The sequence below is a fragment of the Taudactylus pleione genome, unplaced genomic scaffold, assembly GCF_031769625.1.
Source record: "Taudactylus pleione unplaced genomic scaffold, aTauple2 ptg001661l, whole genome shotgun sequence".
Taxonomy (NCBI): Eukaryota; Metazoa; Chordata; class Amphibia; order Anura; family Myobatrachidae; genus Taudactylus; species Taudactylus pleione.
In genome coordinates this window covers 1,766,041-1,783,433 of record NW_028286058.1, presented here as the reverse complement: position 1 = coordinate 1,783,433, position 17,393 = coordinate 1,766,041, and the positions used below count along the sequence as shown (strand labels likewise).

The 17,393-nt window shown below is 47.4% G+C and overlaps 1 protein-coding gene across 3 annotated transcripts in view; it reads left to right on the top strand.

Moving 5' to 3' along the window:
- CLMN (calmin) overlaps positions 1–17,393 on the top strand; it is a 222,509-nt gene that overhangs the window by 134,101 nt on the left and 71,015 nt on the right. For all 3 annotated transcript variants that reach the window (XM_088464349.1, XM_088464351.1, XM_088464350.1), the window contains exon 2: positions 4,943–5,004. In XM_088464349.1, coding sequence (XP_088320475.1) covers positions 4,943–5,004 — 62 coding nt within the window. The remainder of the gene's footprint in view (positions 1–4,942; positions 5,005–17,393) is intronic.

Genomic DNA, 17,393 nt, shown 5'->3' with positions numbered 1-17,393 from the left:
CGTTTGTGTTCTTACAGAACTGCGGATTGAATTTAACTCTTAGTCTCCTGGCGAGGGAGCAGGACATTTTCCCTGTGACCCAGCTAAACAGTCACGTGGCACAAAGGGTTTATAAGGTAGAGACTGTCAGGATTTCCCCCATTAGATTAGCAGTATGCTTTGTTAACGTTCAATCTAGCATATTTTTGGACATATTTATTTATTTCCCCGAAGAGATTTACATACCGCACTGGGCAAATTGGTGTTACAATAGTAACCACTAATGTTCTAATTATTGTGGTTTTTCAGTTGATCAGTGCTAAATAATTCTACCTCTGCTGAGAGCTACAGTATTATACATGCCAGCAGCGTGCCACCTGGGAGCAGGGCCCGGCTATGCTGTTAGGATACAGATGTATAACGTTTCATCCATACGCATACTTATCGACATTTAGGCAGACCCCTCCTGGAGGGGACTGCCAGGTTGGTGCAGCAGGGAGGGTGTGGGCGGTTTAGGCAGGCGGAGTGGGGGCCTGCCGATGCGATCGCGTCATTACGGCCCCGCCCCCCACTTTATAATGCCAATATTACCTGGCATTATAAAGTAGCGGGTTGGGCTGCAATGACGCAATTCAGCGCGAATCACGTCATCGCACTCTCAGACCGCCCACTTTCGTGAGGGGGGCGGGACGACACTTGTTTACTCCTGCAGGGTGCCAGGAGCGGCACCCGATTTTCGGGAGGCTCCCAGCAGTCCAGCGAAGGGATGTAGTCAGGAAGCTGATGGTCTAAATGCCGACCGCTGGCTTCCCGACTGTCATATCCCAGCAAGGTACTAATGACAGGCATCGAAAACCCGTCGCCTGTCATTAGACCTACGCCGGGAGCCCGACACCCGGCATACCAAACAAAGGTAAACCGGGCGTGGACAGCCACGCGGGGGGGGAGGGTTAGGTTTTAGGGCTCCCGGGGGGACTTAGGCATACATGCCTACCCTCCCGGTTTTCGCGGGAGGCTCCCGATTTTACGGGTAACCCCCCGCACCCCCGGAAGGGTAGGCATTTCTCCCACATTCTGCCCACTTCCTAGTGAAGTGGGCAGAATGAGGAGAATACCCGCGGCGATCGCAGGTCTCCGTGCAGGGGGGGGGCTTAAAACGTGATTTTACATGAATCACGTCATTTGGCACCGCCCCCTATGCAAATTCTAGCCAATCACGGCAATTTTACCGCGAGGGAGGCTTAATGACGTGAATCGTCAGGCTCCGCTCACCATTGCCTCACTCCTGCTTCTCTTACCCGGGCTTCTCCCGGGAAGAGATCTTCAAAGGTAGGCAACTCTGGACTTAGGGTTAGGCTCCCCCCTGGGAGGGTTAGGTTTAGGCTAGGCAAAGGGGGGGTTAGGGTTATGCACCGGAATGGGTATGAAATAACCTAACCCTCCTTAGGGGTGCCTAACCCTAACTTCCCCCCCATGTGCCTAACCCTAATCCCCCCTCTAAGTGCCTAACCCTAACCACCTTCTTCCCTGCTGCTTAAACCTAAGTCCCCTGGGGAGGTGCCTAACCCTAAATCCCCCCCGGTGGTGCCTAATCCTAACCCTCCCTCCCCCTAGCCTAACCCTAACCCTCCCGGGGGGGTGCCTAACCCTAAGTCCCCCCCGGGAGCCCTAAACCTTACCCTCCCCCCCGCGGCTGTCCGCTCGCGTCGCCCGGCATCACTACGATCGTGATGCCGGGCGCCGGTTTTCCGGCGTCGGGGAAATGGGGGCGTCTACATCTAGACGCCCGGCATTTCACCCTTGCCGGGATAAGACAGTCGGGAAGCCCGCTGCCGGTATATAGGCAGTCGGCTTCCCGATTGCTTCCCTATGCACCCCCGGGGGGTAGTTAGGGTTAGGCACTTGGGGGGGGGGGGGAAGTTAGGGTTAGAGGGGGAAATAGGGTTAGTTATACTTGCCTTATTAGCGATCGGGATCCTCACTCCTGCCAGGCTTCCGCTGTTGGGATTTGAACCGCCGGCCATGCTACACCCCCAGGGAGAGTAGGGAAGTACGTCCATACAACCAGTGGTGGCTCCAGAGGTGGGGCTGCAGCACAGTCCAAACTTCAAATAGGGGAACCACACCAAAAAAAAACAACTATGAAAGCATTGATAAGGGAGTATGTATGTATATGTGTGTGTGTGTGTATATATATATATATATATATAAATATATATATAGTAATAAATACAAATACTAATGTAATATTTATGATACTTCTAATTCTTCTGAGTGATAATAATGTGGGCAGTGATGAGGAGCCATGGCTGTGACCGTGTGTTAGAGTTATCACACGGCCTACCCATGTCACCTGCGTGGTTTACAGCGCCCAGTGGAGCCTGTGTATACATCCTGGAATACAATATAACTGAGAGGAAGTTCTGCACTGTACAGTAGTATAATCACAGCTGCATTACCGGCACCCTCACTTTACAGAGGTGATGATATAACCGTGTAATGTGCGCAGCGGATGTATCGTAACTCGGCTTTTAACTCAGTTCAACACTTCCAGTGACAGAGACCAGAGCACCAGTCCTGTGTTATGCAGAGAATCACCTCTCGCACTTACTGTTAAGCTGCGATGACCTGCAGACACAGTTTATGCATACACATAATCACAAATACCAGCACACACACTATTAGGTAATTGTCTGCACATTCCCTTCCTTGCTCGCTAATAACATGATCCCCCTCACTTCAGCCATTGTCCTATGGAGCTGCCTCTCGCGGTGATGCTAGTAAGGAGATGTAAAATGAGCGATGTCAGTCACTCAGGACTAAAGCAGGGAGACCCAACGTTCTTTACGGCCACATGTATAGGTCAGCCCAGGCAAGGTCACTAATGGCACAAGACCGCTGCAGCCATTTTCCAACCACATTCAGGAACATGCCTGCTTATTGACCTATCAGTATTATTATTGGGCACTAATATCAGGTCAGTTGGTCAGTATATTGCATGTGATACCACATAATATGGACAGAGGTCTGGGAAAACTTTGCAAAATCTCATCAATGTCCGCCGTCATTTTAAAATGTTAAGACTTACGTAATGCTACAGGAAGGTGGGGAGGGGGGTTGGTTTGAGGGGGCACCATGAGGCAATTCAGTGAAACGGAGACTCCTGGACATTCTGGAAGAGTAAGCAAGTACAGATATGCCTAGCTATATCCTTGCTGCTGGCACGGCAAATTACGCCACACGCAGTGCGAGGCGCGCGCCCGAGAGCGGATACACTCACTGTGTACGTGACCGTGCCTCCATAAGAATGCATGGTGCGATCACAGGGGGTCATTCAGACCCGTTCACGAGCAAAGGACGCTCGCAAACGGGTCGATGTTGCCCCACTGCGCATGCGCACGACGGAGGGAGCTCCGTCGTGCGCATGCGCAAGACCCGGATAGCGACGGGCTCTCCGTCGCCTTGGGTCTCGCACCAAAGGGGGCGTGCTGTCGATGTTGATTGACAGCACACCCCCTTTGGTGGGCGTGCTGGGGGCGTGACTGCCAGACGGAGGCGTTCTCAGTAATGATGTCAGTGGGAGTGATTTTGGCTCTGATAGAGCCAAAATCACTCCTGGGCTTGCGGAAGCGAGACCCTACCGCAGGGTCTCATCGCAAGCCCGATGGTCACGATGGTCTTTGACCATCGCGACCATCTTTTTGGCCGCTCGCATAAGCTGTGGGTGGTCACCCACAGCTATGCGAGCAGCCAGGAGGCCGCTCCAAATTTAGCTGGGACGGCCCTGATTCAGAGCGAGCGCTCTGGTCAGAGCGTTCAGCTCTGAATCAGGCCCACAGTGCATGCCACAGTGTGTGCAGGGGCGGAGAATCACATGGCGCGATGCGTGCGCATGTTTGTGGTGCAGTCAGTCACAATTTAATTGGGCGCACCTGTATGAACAAAGTTCTCTCATGATTAAGAGGTGAATTCAGGTGGGTTACAAGAGATGGGAAGTGACTAGGGATAGATAAAATGTTGGAAACAGTCACTGCCCTGTCCTCACTATATCCTTCCCTTTGGTCTATATATAATTAAACAGACAGCGTAACCAATCCTACTTTTCAATAATCCAATTTAGATGTGATGCTCTGTAGAATAGTGTTTATTGTAGTAATAGGAGAATATGGTAAAACTGATAAAACACAATCAATTGCAATATGAACATATGTAATACAATCATATAACAAACTGGACTGGAGCTAACATACTGATGGCAGATTTAGGTCAGAGTCCTTACTATTGATTCTGTGCTGAGGGGAGGAATATAGGCACCTGTTCAGTGACATGTAAAAATCTAAAATGGGGACCTCCACTATCATCTACCTAGGGTGCATTGAGAAGCTACTACAGGGGCCCGTAATGTTCATTTAAGCTGATACTAGGCTGGCCACTAGGTGGTACTAGCACAGAAATAAATGCATGTACAAAAAACAATGCTGAAGTCACAACAGTCAAAGTACAACTGGGGCTAGAGTTACTAAGCAGCAGCTTTTGAAAGCTGCCGCTTCTTGTGTTTTTGACCTCAAAATTTAAAGCAACATTAATAATACCATGCATGTTTTGCATGTAATATCATTGCTGCTTTAAATTTGGAGGTCAATCACACTGAGAAGCGGTGGCTTTCAAAAATATAGCTCCTTGACTGAAATTATGAAATCTAGGACAAAGTCTAGCAAATTGAGGCACATGATGGGTTCAAAGATGCTCTGACACTGCACATTGGACGTTTTGCACTTCTATATGATCTCTGGTGACTGATGTGGGCATTAAATGATAGGTGGCTCACAGCAGAGTATTTGAGATCAGTCAACCAGTTTGTGAATACGTTTGAGGTGGCATATAACCAATGTGTGATAACAGCAGGACACATCTTGAATTACTTTTTATTGATGATTTTATTTGTTTTTGTTTAACCTCCTAGTGGAACGGGAGAATGTACAGAAGAGAACGTTCACCCGATGGATAAATCTGCATTTGGAGAAGGTATGATAGACCCAGGGCCGCAACTAGGGGGGGACTAGGGGGGCACGTGCCCCGGGTGCCGGACTTGAGGGGGGGTGCAGCGGAGAAGTGGAGCCTCAGTGGCTGCAGTTGTTAATTTGAAGCTGCCCACAGCAGCCCTTGAGAGAGTGACACATCGCTGCAGCATTCTAAGGTGGCACCGGTCGTGAACCAATAGGAGCTCACAGACCAGCAGCCAATCAGCAGCAGCTGCCAGACTGTAAGCTCTGTTTGGCTCGCGACCGGTGCCACAGTAAAATTACTGCAGTGCTGTGTCACTCTTTCAAGGGCTGCGGAAGGCTGCCTGTAAGTGCGGCTCCAAATCAACACCTGCTGATGCAGGCACGATAAGAGGTTCATGGAGGGGGATGAGGAGAAAGGTAAGAGGCTGCTAGTTGGGGAGGGGATATGCTGCTGGAGGGTGAAGGGCATAATGTGTAAGGGGCATTACTGTGTTGCATACTGTAATGTGTAAGGGGAATTACTGTGACATAATGTGTAAAGGGCATTACGTAGTGATGCATAATGTGTAAGGGGCATTACTGTGGCATAATGTGTAAGGAGCATTACTGTGGCATAATGTGTAAGGGGCATTACTGTGGCATCATGTGTAAAGGGCATTACTGTATGGTACAATGTGTTGTAAGGGGCAGTACTTATTGTGGCATAATGATTAAGGGGCATCACTGTGTAACCTAAACCGCACACCCTTATCATGAGCACCCTCTTTGTTTTTTGGGGGGAGGGGGCACTAAATTACTGTCTTGCCCGGGGTGACAAAAATCCTAGTTTCGGCACTGATAGACCCGTATTATATTGCTTGTTTTCAATGTTGAATTGAAAATTATTACAACAGTGGTACTCCTATGCCAGAGAATTGTTTCACTGAGTCAAAAGGTACTAGGTGGTCTATTCATCACTTAATTTCTACAAAAGCAGGTGGAAATTAAAATTTTCACCTGCAATTGTAGAAATTAAGTTATCGGGCCATTCATCAAGAAGGTAAACCAGGAGATATCACAGATATCTCCTGCTTACCTCTCTCTCCCGGAATGGCCCGCTGTCCCCTTACACTAGTATCACAGATATCTCCTGCTTACCTTCCTCTCCCGGAATGGCCCGCTGTCCCCCATACACTAGAATAAGAGATATCTCCTGCTTATCTTCCTCTCCCAGAATAGCCCGCTGTCCCTATACACTAGTATCACAGATATCTCCTGCTTACCTCTCTCCCGGAATGGCCACTGTCCCCATACACTAGTATCAGAGATATCTCCTGCTTACCTTTCTCTGCCAGAATGGCGCGCTGTCCCCATACACTAGTATCACAGATATCTCCTGCTTACCTCCCTCTGGCGGAATGGCCCGCTGTCCCCATACACTAGTATCACATATATCTCCTGCTTACCTTCCTCTGGCGGAATGGCCCGCTGTCCCCATACACTAGTATCACATATATCTCCTGCTTACCTTCCTCTGGCGGAATGGCCCGCTGTCCCCATACACTAGTATCACAGATATCTCCTGCTTACCTTCCTCTCCCAGAATAGCCCGCTGTCCCCATACACTAGTATCACAGATATCTCCTGCTTACCTCCCTCTGGCGGAATGGCTCGCTGTCCCAATACACTAGTATCACAGATATCTCCTGCTTACCTTCCTCTCCCGGAATGGCCCGCTGTCCCCATACACTAGTATCACATATATCTCCTGCTTACATTTCTCTCCCGGAATGGCCCACTATCCCCATACACTAGTATCACAGATATCTCCTGCTTACCTTCCTCTCCCGGAATGGCCGCTGTCCCCATACACTAGTATCACAGAAATCTCCTGCTTACCTTCCTCTCCCGGAATGGCCCGCTGTCCCTATACACTAGTATCACAGATATCTCCTGCTTACCTTCCTCTCCTGGAATGGCCCGCTGTCCTTATACACTAGTATCACAGATATCTCCTGCTTACCTTTCTCTCCCGGAATGGCCGCTGTCCCCATACACTAGTATCACAGATATCTCCTGCTTACCTTCCTCTCCCGGAATGGCCCACTGTCCTCATACACTAGTATCACAGATATCTCCTGCTTACCTTTATCTCCCGGAATGGCCCGCTGTCCTCATACACTAGTATCACAGATATCTCCTGCTTACCTTCCTCTCCCGGAATGGCCCTCTGTCCTCATACACTAGTATCACAGATATCTCCTGCTTACCTTTCTCTCCCGGAATGGCCCGCTGTCCCCAACACTAGTATCACAGATATCTCCTGCTTACCTTTCTCTCCCGGAATGGCCCGCTGTCCCCAACACTAGTATCACAGATATCTCCTGCTTACCTTTCTCTCCCGGAATGGCCCGCTGTCCCCAACACTAGTATCACAGATATCTCCTGCTTACCTTCCTCTCCCGGAATGGCCCACTGTCCTCATACACTAGTATCACAGATATCTCCTGCTTACCTTTATCTCCCGGAATGGCCCGCTGTCCCCATACACTAGTATCACAGATATCTCCTGCTTACCTTCCTCTCCCGGAATGGCCCGCTGTCCCCATACACTAGTGTCACAGATATATCCTGCTTACCTTTCTCTCCCGGAATGGCCCACTGTCCTCATACACTAGTATCACAGATATCTCCTACTTACCTTTATCTCCCGGAATGGCCGCTGTCCTCATACACTAGTATCACAGATATCTCCTACTTACCTTCCTTTCCCGGAATGGCCCACTGTCCCTATACACTAGTATCACAGATATCTCCTGCTTACCTTCCTCTCCCGGAATGGCCCTCTGTCCTCATACACTACTATCACAGATATCTCCTGCTTACCTTTATCTCCCGGAATGGCCGCTGTCCCCATACACTTGTATCACAGATATCTCCTGCTTACCTTTATCTCCCGGAATGGCCGCTGTCCCCATACACTTGTATCACAGATATCTCCTGCTTACCTTTCTCTCCCGGAATGGCCCAATGTCCCCATACACTAGTATCACAGATATATCCTGCTTACCTTTATCTCCCGGAATGGCCCAATGTCCCCATACACTAATATCACAGATATCTCCTGCTTACCTTCCTCTCCCGGAATGGCCGCTGTCCTCATACACTAGTATCACAGATATCTCCTGCTTACCTTCCTCTGGCGGAATGGCCGCTGTCCCCATACACTAGTATCACAGATATCTCCTGCTTACCTTTATCTCCCGGAATGGCCGCTGTCCCCATACACTAATATCACAGATATCTCCTGCTTACCTTCCTCTCCCGGAATGGCCGCTGTCCTCATACACTAGTATCACAGATATCTCCTGCTTACCTTCCTCTCCCGGAATGGCCGCTGTCCCCATACACTAGTATCACAGATATCTCCTGCTTACCTTTATATCCCGGAATGGCCGCTGTCCCCATACACTAGTATCACAGATATCTCCTGCTTACCTTTATCTCCCGGAATGGCCGCTGTCCCCATACACTAGTATCACAGATATCTCCTGCTTACCTTTCTCTCCCGGGAATGGCCACTGTCCCCATACACTAATATCACAGCTATCTCCTGCTTACCTTTATCTCCCGGAATGGCTGCTGTCCCCATACCCTAGTATCACAGATACCTCCTGCTTACCTTCCTCTCCCGGAATGGCCCGCTGTCCCCATACACTAGTATCACAGATATCTCCTACTTACCTTCCTCTGGCGGAATGGCCGCTGTCCCCATACACTAGTATCACAGATATCTCCTACTTACCTTTATCTCCCGGAATGGGGACAGAATTCATCAAGCTTCAAAATGACAATATTTTCAGAGCTTGACTGTGGGAGCATTCACCATCTTCAGATGGTGTTTGCTCCCACAACCCGCTCCTACCCAATAGGAAGGAGTCTCGGGTTGCAAAGAGGACCCTTTCGGATTCCTCTGCCCCTGTCTGGCTCCTTCTGCAGGACGTCTGGGCTCTTTTGCGCATGCATGACCTGCGCTTCGGGGAGACAGCTGATTGTCAGATCAGATGTCTCCGCGCTGGAGCAATGATGAATTGCTCTGGCGCTCGTGGCGAGTTAGTATGTTAATTATCAGACCTCGATAATTAACATAATGAATAGACCCCTAGGTAGGACTTTGACCGCTGGGGCCTTTATGTCATTGGAGTCTCTGGATGGTGTATTTTCTTGGCAGGACAAGCAGCGTGCTGGCACTCACTAATGTTATAGCTTTTTAGTCACTGTGCTGGACTCCGCGATATAAAAAGAAAAGCTGGAAACAACGCTATTTCCATGAGGAATGGATAATGCAATTTATTGGCCATTAAAAACAGTAGCACCTAAGTGCAGGATAGAACAATAAAATATGAGCAAAATACGTGTTAAATGCCCACAATATAATACTCTGTGACAACCAATTACCTGTACTAATCAATTAGCAAAAATAATTATCAAATGAGTCAATCCAAACAGCTGTGTATTGTGTACCCTATGCGGCCCGCTCCCAGCCCAAATGCACTAATTTTCGCTCGCAACCCTATGGGCGCTAAATCGCACCCCAAATATATTGCGGCTAATGGGATTGACCCCAGTAAGAAGAAGTTCTGCCTATACATAACAATCAGCTAAGTATGAATATGTAGTAATAGAAATTGGCTGTGTACAAATAAAAGAGGACCAGTTTCCTGTAATGGACACCCACTGTACAAATCTTTAATACGATACCTGCTTTACTCCTGGAGAAAAGAGTGGTGTAATACAGTATGCGCCTTGGTTACGCTTGGCAGGAAAAGCAGTATATGAGCCTGGGTTACACCATGAGAGAATTGTAGTGTATGTGCCTGGGTTACACCAGGAGAGAACAGTAGTATATGCGCCTGGGTTACACCAGGAGAGAACAGTAGCATATGTGCCTGGGTTACACCAGGAGAGAACAGTAGTATATGTGCCTGGGTTACACCAGGAGAGAACAGTAGTATATGTACCTGGGTTACACCAGGAGAGAACAGTAGTATATGTACCTGGGTTACACCAGGAGAGAACAGTAGTGTATGTGCCTGGGTTCCACCAGGAGAGAACAGTAGTATATGTGCCTGGGATACACCAGGAGAGAACAGTAGTATATGTGCCTGGGTTACACCAGGAGAGAACAGTAGCATATGTGCCTGGGTTACACCAGGAGAGAACAGTAGTATATGTGCCTGGGTTACACCAGGAGAGAACAGTAGTATATGTACCTGGGTTACACCAGGAGAGAACAGTAGTATATGTACCTGGGTTACACCAGGAGAGAACAGTAGTGTATGTGCCTGGGTTCCACCAGGAGAGAACAGTAGTATATGTGCCTGGGATACACCAGGAGAGAACAGTAGTATATGTGCCTAGGTTACACCAGGAGAGAACAGTAGTATATGCGCCTGGGTTACACCAGGAGAGAACAGTAGCATATGTGCCTGGGTTACACCAGGAGAGAACAGTAGTATATGTGCCTGGGTTACACCAGGAGAGAACAGTAGTATATGTACCTGGGTTACACCAGGAGAGAACAGTAGTATATGTACCTGGGTTACACCAGGAGAGAACAGTAGTGTATGTGCCTGGGTTCCACCAGGAGAGAACAGTAGTATATGTGCCTGGGATACACCAGGAGAGAACAGTAGTATATGTGCCTGGGTTACACCAGGAGAGAACAGTAGCATATGTGCCTGGGTTACACCAGGAGAGAACAGTAGTATATGTGCCTGGGTTACACCAGGAGAGAACAGTAGTATATGTACCTGGGTTACACCAGGAGAGAACAGTAGTATATGTACCTGGGTTACACCAGGAGAGAACAGTAGTGTATGTGCCTGGGTTCCACCAGGAGAGAACAGTAGTATATGTGCCTGGGATACACCAGGAGAGAACAGTAGTATATGTGCCTAGGTTACACCAGGAGAGAACAGTAGTATATGTGCCTGGGTTACACCAGGAGAGAACAGTAGTATATGTGCCTGGGTTACACCAGGAGAGAACAGTAATGTATGTGCCTGGGTTACACCAGGAGAGAACAGTAGTATATGTGCCTGGGTTACACCGGGAGAGAACAGTAGTATATGTACCTGGGTTACACCAGGAGAGAACAGTAGTATATGTGCCTGGGTTACACCAGGAGAGAACAGTAGTATATGTGCCTGGGTTACACCAGGAGAGAGCAGTAGTGTATGTGCCTAGGTTACACCAGGAGAGAACAGTAGTATATGTGTCTGGGTTACACCAGGAGAGAACAGTAGTATATGTGTCTGGGTTACACCAGGAGAGAACAGTAGTATATGTGTCTGGGTTACACCAGGAGAGAACAGTAGTATATGTGCCTGGGTTACACCAGGAGAGAGCAGTAGTATATGTGCCTGGGTTACACCAGGAGAGAACAGTAGTATATGCGCCTGGGTTACACCAGGAGAGAACAGTAGTATATGCGCCTGGGTTACACCAGGAGAGAACAGTAGTGTATGTGCCTGGGTTACACCAGGAGAGAACAGTAGTATATGCGCCTGGGATACACCAGGAGAGAACAGTAGTGTATGTGTCTGGGTTACATCAGGAGAGAACAGTAGTGTATGTGCCTGGGTTACACCAGGAGAGAACAGTAGTGTATGTGCCTGGGTTACACCAGGAGAGAACAGTAGTGTATGTGCCTGAGTTACACCAGGAGAGAACAGTAGTATATGTGCCTGGGTTACACCAGGAGAGAACAGTAGTATACGTGCCTGGGTTACACCAGGAGAGAGCAGTAGTATATGTGCCTGGGTTACACCAGGAGAGAACAGTAGTATATGAGCCTGGGTTACACCAGGAGAGAACAGTAGTGTATGTGCCTGTGCCTGGGTTACACCAGGAGAGAACAGTAGTATATGAGCCTGGGTTACACCAGGAGAGAACAGTAGTGTATGCGCCTGGGTTACACCAGGAGAGAACAGTAGTATATGCGCCTGGGTTACACCAGGAGAGAACAGTAGTGTATGTACCTGGGTTACACCAGGAGAGAACAGTAGTATATGTGCCTGGGTTACACCAGGAGAGAACAGTAGTATATGTGCCTGGGTTACACCAGGAGAGAACAGTAGTATATGTGCCTGGGTTACACCAGGAGAGAACAGGGTATATACTGGCTGTTGCATGCAGGGTACATACTGGCTGCTGTTGCATGCAGGATACATACTGGCTGCTGTTGTATGCAGGGTACATACTGGCTGCTGTTGCATGCAGGGTACATACTGGCTGCTGTTGCATGCAGGGTACATACTGGCTGCTGTTGTATGCAGGGTACATACTGGCTGCTGTTGTATGCAGGGTAAATACTGGCTGCTGTTGCATGCAGGGTATATACTGGCTGCTGTTGCATGCAGGGTACATACTGGCTACTGTTGCATGCAGGGTACATACTGGCTGCTGTTGCATGTAGCCTTCAAATTCTGGACAGCTTTATTTTTACACTGCTATTTACTTGCACTTGTTTGCTTTGTTCCCAATTTAGGATAAGTAATAGCACCCACACTATGGCTAAACTGTGTATATGAATCTGTTTTGAAAACACACAAAGTTTGTGACTAAATACAATATGATACATTAAAAAGTATCAACAAAAGTAATGTGTGTAAACCACAATAAACAGGCTGTGAATGAATAAATAAAATAAAAAGCAAACAAAATGAAACCGATCACTGTGGGCATTATATTATTGGCGTTTATAGATGGTTTATTATCTTTGCAGAAGGAGCAGGATGCCAGCTCCCATGTTATGTCATGTAAACATGCAGACAATGAGGTTCCTGGTACAACCTGTAATAACAATCTGTCAGTGTTGATATTGTTAATATTTTAGCTTTTATAGGTGTGTTTAGAGAAGAACAATAAGTTGCAGACATCTTTCCTCTATCAGTGTATTTATACACACAAATATACCAAAGCAAAACCTGTTTTCTAGTAATAGAATCAAAGTACAGAGTTGCAGCAATATTATTATTGATGTTAGTTTTCTGTTTTTATATAATATGTATCACTGTTCCTGTTACTGCTTCAATAGAGATCTGAGCAACCCTGTCCATGGAAATGCAACCGCGTCATGATGTCACCACAAACGAATAATCATATTAAACTACTGTAGATCTTGCAATAATCACTCTACGTCGCACACATGAGATCTTAAATTTAGAAGGATCTCTCCGGAATAGGAGAATCCATCTTTGAAACATTTGGTTGCCCAGTTTTTTCCTTTTTTTTTTTTAACTCTTGATTCTCAGTTGCAAACAAAGTGAAACAACAATAAATAAAAGTAACTTTGCTCCATGTTGCACTGCAAGGGGGGCAAATACATTTATTGTTTTTGCATGTGAGGTAAATACTGGCTGCTTTTGCATGTAGCCCATGTGTGCTGGGCAGCTTTATTTTTACACTGTAATGGTGGGTACACACTATACAGATATCTGCAGATGATGGTCGTTCATACACACTGAACAGCCATTATCTGTGTCTGGCTGTGGGTCCCAGCGGCCAGGGGGAATGTCCCGGCAGCCACCCCCTCCTCGCGGCTGCTGCTGTGTGTGCAGACATATCTGTTCATCGACTGTGCAGCACAGCCAATGCGATATGTCGGTCAATGACGACGTTCCCCGACATATCGCGGGTACACACTGGCCGACATGCAGCAGATATATTGGCCGATGAATTGATCACCCAATGTATCTGTCAGTGTGTACCCAGCATAATTTAGATCTGAGTTTGGAGACACTCCCCCACATCTATATCTCTCTGCACTTCTTACATCAGCCCCACCTGCAGTTTAGGTTTTTCAAGGTACAAACTTACGTGCTTTTTTTTTTTGTTTGCTCCCTAATCCAAATCAACCCCTATATCGCTATGTTTGTGTTATTTGAGCGATCATCATTAATTAATCTCTGTCTTTCACACGTTCCTCTAACAAAGTATATCCATACTTTGATATTTCTCAAGTCTATTACACTTCGATACAATGTTTGTAAAATGTGCCTATTTTGTATAAGGCATTTTGATGCATATAATGCTTTTAATTAAAAAAAAAAAGTATATCCACAGTTACCTACTTGTCTGTACTCCCACCTGGGAGATGCTGGGGAAGTCCAGGTGAGAAGTGCTAGGGAACTGGTGGCGCAAATTGCGATATCGCAGTCCCGTCCCTCCCCCCCCCCCCCTTTGCTCAGCGTCGTGTCTATAGTAGGTGAAGGGTGCGTGGTGCACATCGGCCCCTGGGTCCAGGGGGGCCCAAACTGCACATCCTGCATGATAATAGTATACTCGCTTCTCCAAATAGTCCCCACAGCCTGATCAGTATCAGGAGCTAATTGGTTGGTACTTTATCTCAGTCCGCTTTATCTCTCTCCAAGGCTTAGTACACACACCCCAAAGTACCAGCCAATAAGTTCCTAGCTCATTTTTCTAGCATACCCTGATAAATTACAGCTAGGAGCTGATTGGTCGGGTCTTTATCTCTCTCCAAGGCCTGACACATTTCCCCCTAGGTGAGCACCGGCGGGTAGCTGCTACTGACTGTCTGGCTTTATGAAGTATTTGGCTTCTGTAAAAGCTATTAATGAGCGATAATTAGATCATACAGAATCACTGCGGAGTGTTTGTGCTCCCATACCAGCCACGTGAAGTCTTAGGAACATTTCAGACACAAGAGCCGTTTTGTTTGGCTAAAAGTTTTTTCTTTCTGCTTCTAACTAAACGTATATAAAAACGAAAAAAAAAAATTCTTACCGGAATAATTGGCCCCTCCCCTCCTAACCCTGGCACCTCTCAGCTGTCAGGTGAAATCATCTATTGGAACTTCTACCCTGGGGATCAACACGAGCCAAAACTGTTTTGCTTCTCTTGGCCGCTGTGATGATGACATGGAACATAAAGAGCACCGAGCATCCGTTTTACAATTCTGCTGGGACAAATTGTTACATGTTGAAGGAGTTAATAATCCGTAGAGACTGATGCAGGAAGGACTGGAAAAGCTGGTGCTCTGTAGCCTCAGTGCGCTGTTAGGATGGACTTGGCCTGCAGGTTTATAATCTAGAGGGCAGGCGGTAACAGACGTAATGCAGTAATGTGATGGGGTGTAGTTGGGATGGTATGTAGTCAGGGGCGTATCTATAATGGGTGCTGTGCACATGGGTCTAGGGGCCCCACACCGCACACCCTGCACCCATTTATTAAATACTTGCCTCCCCAGAGTCCCACGATGACGGTAGCATCACTGTACAAATTGGCTGAAAAATGGCAACTGCTGCCATGTTCCCAGTGTTTTGTACAGGCGCAATATGGAAATCACCAGAAAAATGGCTGCCGCGCCATCCGCATGCGCAGTAGTTTCTAGCATAGCACTAGAGTCTACTCTACTGCGCTTGGTGCGCTGCCCCCGGACGTAGATTGAATACGGGCACCCTCCTCTCTTAATACACCCCTTTATGTAGTCATAATGTCGACATGGTCTGAATGTCAACATTGATGAAATGTTGGCAGTAAAAATTTTGTCATTCACAATATTGACATAGATATAATGTCATCCTGGTTATTATGCCGACATTGTGAATGTTAACAGTCACAATGTCGACAGTACATGTCAGTGTTCGGGTTAGGCTGTGGTTAGAGTGCGGTTAGGGTTAGGGCATAAATATTGTAAAAACTCTATGACAATATTCAGACCTTGTCGACATTCTGGTGTCAACAACATTTCATACAGCCCCCAGTTGGGATATTATTGTCACGAAGGCTTAAGGCCTATTCGCAAATGATAATATAGGGTGTTGGAGTAATGAAGTCCTTCAATGACATCAGTATGGGCTAAGCCCCAGGCTTCCGCTCTGGCAGGGGAGTATAGGAGATAATGGGTAGAGTAAGTAGGGGAGTATTGGGAATTGGGATATTGTTACAATGGGTTTGGTCCACAAGCGTCCAGTCTGGTTGGAGAGGCGCTATTTGCGGTCTTACAGCGCCAATGCAGTATAGGATGTCATGCGCTTAGTTTTGTGTGAATCTACCCATTTTATAATGGGAATCGTATGAAGCAGCGCATCAAGAAGGTGGCAAAAATTGTATCGGCAATAACGAGATTATGTGAGTTGTAGAACAGTATATTTTAAACATTGTACATTTTTGGAGAGTTCTGGGGCCCTGGGTGGGTTACAGTAGTGGTGGGTCCAGTGGCGTAAGTTCATCCCAGATGCCCGGAGGCAAGTTATCATTTGGTGCCCCCCACCCTCGAATATTTGGGTGGGAGAGCACCCCCCCATATTATGTGGGGGGGGGGTCTTTTCCCCCCCATATTAGGCCTATTTACTAAAGTAAATTTGCAGGATATTCCCCCCAAAACACCCTTTTTCGGACGTGTGTCACTGGCATAGGAAGCTGCTGAGGAGCAGAGACCCCAATGAGCAGGGACAGGCTATATAGGTAGATGGAAGCAGCAGCTGATGGTCTGGCTCAGAGCCTTCCACTAGTATGTGGTCATGGTGGCTTCTCAGGTGCCGGGTAGAGGTGCCATGTATTGAGCAGCGGTGACGTGCCCTCAGGGTACATATTTACAGGCCTATGTGGGATGAATATATTATGGGTGATGGAGGAGGTGCTCCTTCAGTGCTGGCGCCCGGCGGCAGGCGACTCCATTGTCTCCCATAGTTCTGCCCCTGGGTGGGTCCCGCACTATGACCCGGAGGTGCCAGTACATTAGTATATTTGTTGTACATTTTATACACTCAAATACTAATGTCATTAAAATATTTGAGTACACAAAAGTAATGCATGAAATAAAGAAAGTCCTGATGTCCTCTTACTGACATCTCTTGGTCAAACATAAATGATGCTGGAACAAGACTTGTTTTAGGAGAAAAATGTAGGAATAGCAATGAATAAAGGTGCTAAATAATGCTGATAAATATTAAATAGCACATAATCTGTGACCTCCCGATCCCGCCCGTTGCCAGTTTATCAGCGAACACTCATGGAACGGTCCTGCATACACACCTATACATTCAGCGGCCCAGTCACCTGATATTGGGACAATGATTGTATAGGTGTAGCTTTACACTTGTGCTTGCAGAATGGTTATTACAGATCGGAATCTTTCTGTGATTATATGTCTTGTTTTAACTTATTACTAAGATTAAAGTAATATGTGGCCCATTTGAAGGTTAGGAGGGACACCCATGGGACCCCTGAAGTTGCCCGTCAGTGCTTTAGAGCAGTGCTTCTCGAGTCCAGTCCTTGGGACTGCACAGCGCATGTTTTCCTGGTCTCCTTACAGAGGGCGGGATGTACTAAAGGGGGAAATACGTAAAACCCCTGAAAATGCAGGATTCTGGGGTTTCACCGCATTCCCCATATGTA